The sequence below is a fragment of the Adiantum capillus-veneris genome, chromosome 27 (assembly GCF_014529385.1).
Source record: "Adiantum capillus-veneris isolate H3 chromosome 27, ASM1452938v2, whole genome shotgun sequence".
NCBI lineage: Eukaryota > Viridiplantae > Streptophyta > Polypodiopsida > Polypodiales > Pteridaceae > Adiantum > Adiantum capillus-veneris.
This window is the reverse complement of record NC_140957.1, coordinates 77,120,677-77,126,285: the sequence shown is the minus strand read 5'-3', so window position 1 is coordinate 77,126,285 and position 5,609 is coordinate 77,120,677. Positions and strand designations below refer to the sequence as shown.

Below are 5,609 nucleotides of genomic sequence, written 5' to 3'. Positions count from 1 at the left end.
TCTTCGCTGTCCTGCCTGCGAGTCGCAACCTCCTTCCCTGCTAAAGTGAAGAAAATGAAAGCATCTCCCAAGATTCCAATCTTTAACGAGCTATTTGAAATCGTGGCAACATATGATATACGTAACGGAGTCCTGCTTGAATTTTTTGGAGAGGAGCTCATGTGATGTCACGGCCCACGACACGACTCTACCCCTTGCCCCCGTCCTTTATAAAGCCTGTCGAAGCGTGCCTGTGCTGTAAAAGCTCTCCTCTCATCACTACACACGGCCAGCCTGCTATCTAAGAATTTCTTCACCTGCTGCATTTTACATGGCTCCACCTGCTGTTAAGTCGGTTCCTTTGGGGTCGCAGGGCCTCCACGTTTCCGCTCAGGGCCTGGGATGTATGGGCATGTCGTCCTTCTTTTATGGTCTCCCCAAGCCTGACGCCGACATGATCGCGCTCATTCACCACGCCGTCCACTCCGGCATCACCTTCCTCGACACCTCTGATGTCTATGGCCCCTTCACCAACGAGCTCCTCCTGGGCAAGGTATTCATTCTGTATTGTTTTCTCATGATTTAAGGTGGCATGTTGTATTCTGATTGAGCCAGTGTTTGTATGCATTTGTTGATGCGCGCTCACTAGCTTGTCAATAGTTACCCACTTCCAATGTAGTTGAAACCTACAAACATTTGTCTGTGTGCGCATGTAATCGATCATTTGGTTCTTAATGTATGTATACAGGCTCTCAAGGGCATAAGACATAAAGTCCAGCTTGCCACAAAGTTTGGCGCCACGATTGATACAGATACTGGCACATTTGGCATCAATGGAGATCCTGCATACATGCGTGCAGCTTGCGAAGCTAGCCTTAGGAGGCTTAATGTGGATTACATTGACTTGTACTACCAACATCGTATTGACACCAACGTTCCGATTGAAGTTACGGTGAGGTTACCTCCATAGAAGCTAAGCTGCCATGTTTTAATCATGGAACATATAACTTCAAACAGATGCGAACATTGAAATCACACCAGCATGTAAAATGCAGCAATACACGTATTTTTCAGGCACTTGTTGTTCGGCATGAGTTTTTATGTGCTCTGCTCCACAGGTGGGGGAAATGAAGAAGCTAGTGGAGGAAGGAAAGGTGAAGTATCTGGGGCTATCCGAGGCTTCAGCATCAACCATACGGCGGGCTCATGCAATTCACCCCATTAGTGCCGTCCAACTGGAGTGGTCTTTGTGGTCGCGTGATGTGGAGAAAGACATCATACCCACCTGCAGGTGATCCTTGTTTCTTTTCATCTACTCTTCACGCTTGTATGTGTGTGATGCATGCTGTGTTGACCGTGGTTGACAGAAAGAATAAAACTGTCACTTCACACTGGCTCCTTTTCTCACATTAATTGCAGGGAACTCGGGATTGGAATAGTTGTGTATAGCCCGCTTGGTCGAGGGTTCTTTTCAGCTGGTGCAAAAATCCTAGAAAACGCAACAGAAACAGATTTCCGCAAGGTATGTTGTGCTGTTCGATAAGCTTGCAGAATCATTTATATGCTGAATAGTCTGTGTGCAATCTATACGTTAAAACTCACTTCCTTTTATTCATTGGCCTGTTTGCATGGTACTTGAAAGTGTAGATTGCGCAGCCAAGGATGCAGGGAGTAAATCTTGAAAAAAATCAGATCTTGTTTGAAGCATTACAAGAGTTGGCTGCAAGAAAAGGGTGCACGCCAGGACAGGTCGCACTTGCTTGGGTTCAGCACCAAGGGGATGACGTCGTACCCATTCCCGGCACAACTCGCGTCAAGAATTTCGAGGAAAATGTGGGTGCCCTTGATGTGAAGTTGAGCAAAGCAGAGGTGGAGGAGATTGTGGCTTTGTTTCACGAGGGCGCTATTGCCGGAGAGCGTTATGAGGATGCACATCTGTTGATGTCTCACCAGAATTCCGATACTCCTCCCTTGTCTGCATGGACAGCTCCTTGATTTTGCGTTTTCATCTCTCTTGCTGCAAGTTGATGCGACTATGGAAGCATCCAAGTTCCAGTTACTAGAAGCTTGTGAAGGCAAGCTACCGGACATGCCATCACAACAATTCCTCACTACTCTGCCTCTCTACCCATCCAAACGACTATGCACTCCCAATGATGATAAGGAATCACCTCATAGACTTCTTGTCCGTATTATCACCATCCAAATTAGCATCTATGTATCCCTATAGCTCCAATACTACATATACATTGCATAAAACATGCACATAATGAAGTTTACCTCTAATTTTGGGATCAAGAGGTAACCTACCAAGACCAAAAATCAAAACTGCATAAACCTTCAAATACAAACTAGAGTTTTCTACATGAAGGCTTTCCAACATTGCAGAATACAGAGTAGAGTTTTGTTTTTTCTTCATAGTGCAACTCAACAGCATCATTCCAATTGTGGTATGTTGATCGTAACAATCATGGAAGTTTCCATATCTCTACAATTGTACCGTATGACCATACGACACAACATACGCAACAGTATGACATGGCATAGCTACCCGGAATGGGAAATCGGAATGGCAACATGCATGAAATATCATCCCCTTTTATGGATACTCATGTCTGAAACACGAAACAGGGATTCGGAATGGGAGATTGGAACAGGGAACGTAGACCTAAAAATGGCCATTCCTTGTGACTATGTGGTCAACATGGTTCTTGGGAGTTATTTGAAAGACACATCCTACAAATCTAAATCATACGACGTGAATGGTAGTACACAATAAAGAAACCATACCAAACTTTATTACACGATAGTATGATGACAACCCTTGTTGCAATGCTCCCACTATCTTGTTCCTTTACGTGGTGGGTTTCCTTTTTTTTTGTTTTAAGTGCTGACAAGTCAGATTTTTTTATTCCACCAACGCCGTGCATTAGGCTGGGCACCTAGGGCCATCCTTTTCCTTAAGATACTGCCAAGGGCACTTAGTGGGGATCGAACCCGTTGGTGATGCAAGTCCAACCCTCTTCCAACTAAGCTAGCCCCATTGGATAAACATGGTGGCTTTCTTAAACACATAATCTACATACGCACCAGCCTTGCTAATTTAATTTCCAGGCATTGAAATAGTTTTATAACCACAGCTTCCTACTATACTTTGACAACATGTCCACAAATCACAAACAACCCACAAACATAGCTTAAATTTAGTTTGAAAAAAGTGCAAAACCTTATGCGAGAAGGCAGTCTTTGGATCCATGTGATGCAAAAAGCAACAATTAATTATAATGATTGCAGATGTACCTTATTGTTTCCATATTTGAAATGGGGAACACATGTCTCCTCACTAACTGTTTGGAGCACACAATTGAGCCAAATGCATGTCTTCTTGCCCAATGTTTTATGTGATCTTCGTCTTTGTTATGAAACCAAATTAAGAGCTGGGTCTTTCTATGGCTAAAAGTATTAGTAGTATTCTTGGTAATAATGTGTCCCACAATTTTGAAAACTAGTATTAGTATCAATTTCTCTTCCTGCTAGACAACATTAGCACTTTTGAACAAAAACTTCCTATGTTAACAAGGAGCGTCTCCTTATTAAAAGGCTGAGGAAGGCTATCATATCAATTTAAAGGCAATAAATTAATCCACAACATTTCCTTTGTATTTTTAGTATACCTAAAACTAAGGGAAAAAAGGGGAGCAAATGCTCACTTGCTTTCTCTAAAATGGTCTCAAATACCACTAAAGAATTGATGCATAGTGGGTCTGAACCTAACTCTAAGCTTGACATGTTGAAAATATAGGATTGATGTGTTATGGCATATCGACAATGGAAAATTGAATCTTTTTAAAGGTTTGCATGCCTCATGTATATCAACTTCAGAGCCGATTTATGTGTAGAGATGTTCATGTAAAAAGTCCAAGTGTGTGACCCGTCCTCCAAACGGAAGCTATCCGAGCCACATACACACACACAGTTTATAAAATAGAGGTATTCGTTAGCCTTATCCAGGTAGAAAATATATATATATAGCAATGATGCAAATCTTTAAGGATTATCTTTAAAAGTTCATGAGAATTGTTTTGGGGTGTTTTCACCATATTCTCAATTTCTTCTTTCACTTTGATCGCATAATTGGGGTTCATTCAGTTTCATTACATCCTGATGGGTCTTGCATTAGTCTTTATTGGGGTCCTGTGTTCACCATATACTTTGGCTCATGAGTGGTTTCCAATGCTCTTACCGTTGTTCCCTTGAGTTCAAGACTCGTGCTATAGATCTTTGAGTTCTCTTAGAGTTGTTCCTACGATGCTTTAAGAAAGAAATTTTCCTTCCATCTTGTCCATCTTGTACGTCTTGGGTAAGAGCCATGATGAAGAGAAGAAAAATTGCTACCATTATACTTTCTTAATAATCTCTAACCCTATTATGGTACATTCTCGGTACATTAAAGTTTTGAAATGACACCATGCCATGCTTATCAATCAAAAACCATTCTCCCGCACTTAATGTTTTTCTGATTGCTTCTTCTTCTTGATGCTTGCTATAGTACAAACCACATTCCTACAATTAAAGTTAAAGAGTGCACTATGATCTGACAAGATACAAAATCAGAGAGCTCAATGTATGGTCGTTTTTGTGAAGGGTTGTGTTAGCGGGTCACCGCGACGGACGTCTGCAGCATAGTTTTCTGGCACTAACATAATGTCAATTCTCAGGGAGACTCCATGAGATCGTCAATCTCACGAAGTGAACCTTAACAAGCAAACACAACAATTCTACAAGCAAACCAACACTCAATGATCAGGGGAATCTACATATGTCCTTTCTCACAGCTCTAGGTCATCACGCCATTTCGGCACTCGAACGGACTCGAAATGCAACGAAACATTAGGAGGAGGTCTACGACACGTAGGGGCACTATCCTAGCAAGTCTGGTTGCAATCTGACAAGGTACCAAAATCGCGATCCATCATGAAAAAGGTCATGAAAACTGCAATAGAACATGCCAAAAATATCGTCCTATGGTCTAAGAACGCTCTCCTATGGTCAAAAGGATTAAAAACAGCAATTTAAGCACTCAAATCTACAATTATAGCTCACAAACGCGTAGTCGTGAAGCACAGCAAAACTGACAATGCTTACACTTGAATTAAAGAGCAAAGAGAGAGGAACACAATGCAAGTTTCTGAATCGAAAACGGATTACCGAATCATTAGCTGCGATGATTACAAGTTTGGAGCAGCTCGTAGCTGGAGCGTACGTTTTTTGAGCTCCCTCTCCCTTCCTCTTCTAAAGATAAGCCTCCCTTCACATTAAGTTTATTGACCTTTATACCTAGGGCATTCTAAATGGCCAGTGGCCGGCTCACATGGACCTTTACAAATATCATTATAGCATTACAACTCAGGGGATTGATTCACTACTTTGGAATCAGGATTTACACAGAGTATTACGACACTAGCACAGGAAAATAATAAACTACAAATGTGGTGTCCGGCTACGTGTCTGACCAATTGAACGCCCGTTTGATCTATCCTCAAACATTCCCCCCTTCCTCATTCGTGTCGTCCCTTGACACGACCTTGTGTAGTCTTGTCATAGGGTTGTCTTCAGCTTTGTCTTCAAGG

The 5,609-nt window shown here is 42.0% G+C and overlaps 1 protein-coding gene across 1 annotated transcript; it reads left to right on the top strand.

The window, feature by feature from the left end:
- Positions 1 to 234: 234 nt before the first annotated feature.
- LOC147422227 (putative aldo-keto reductase 2) lies at positions 235 to 2,340 on the top strand. The gene is made up of 5 exons (XM_086502570.1): positions 235 to 532; positions 728 to 931; positions 1,098 to 1,270; positions 1,399 to 1,501; positions 1,627 to 2,340. The coding sequence occupies exons 1-5, from the start codon at positions 311 to 313 to the stop codon at positions 1,972 to 1,974; spliced, it is 1,050 nt and encodes a 349-aa protein (XP_086358696.1). The 5' UTR covers positions 235 to 310; the 3' UTR covers positions 1,975 to 2,340.
- Positions 2,341 to 5,609: the final 3,269 nt, after the last annotated feature.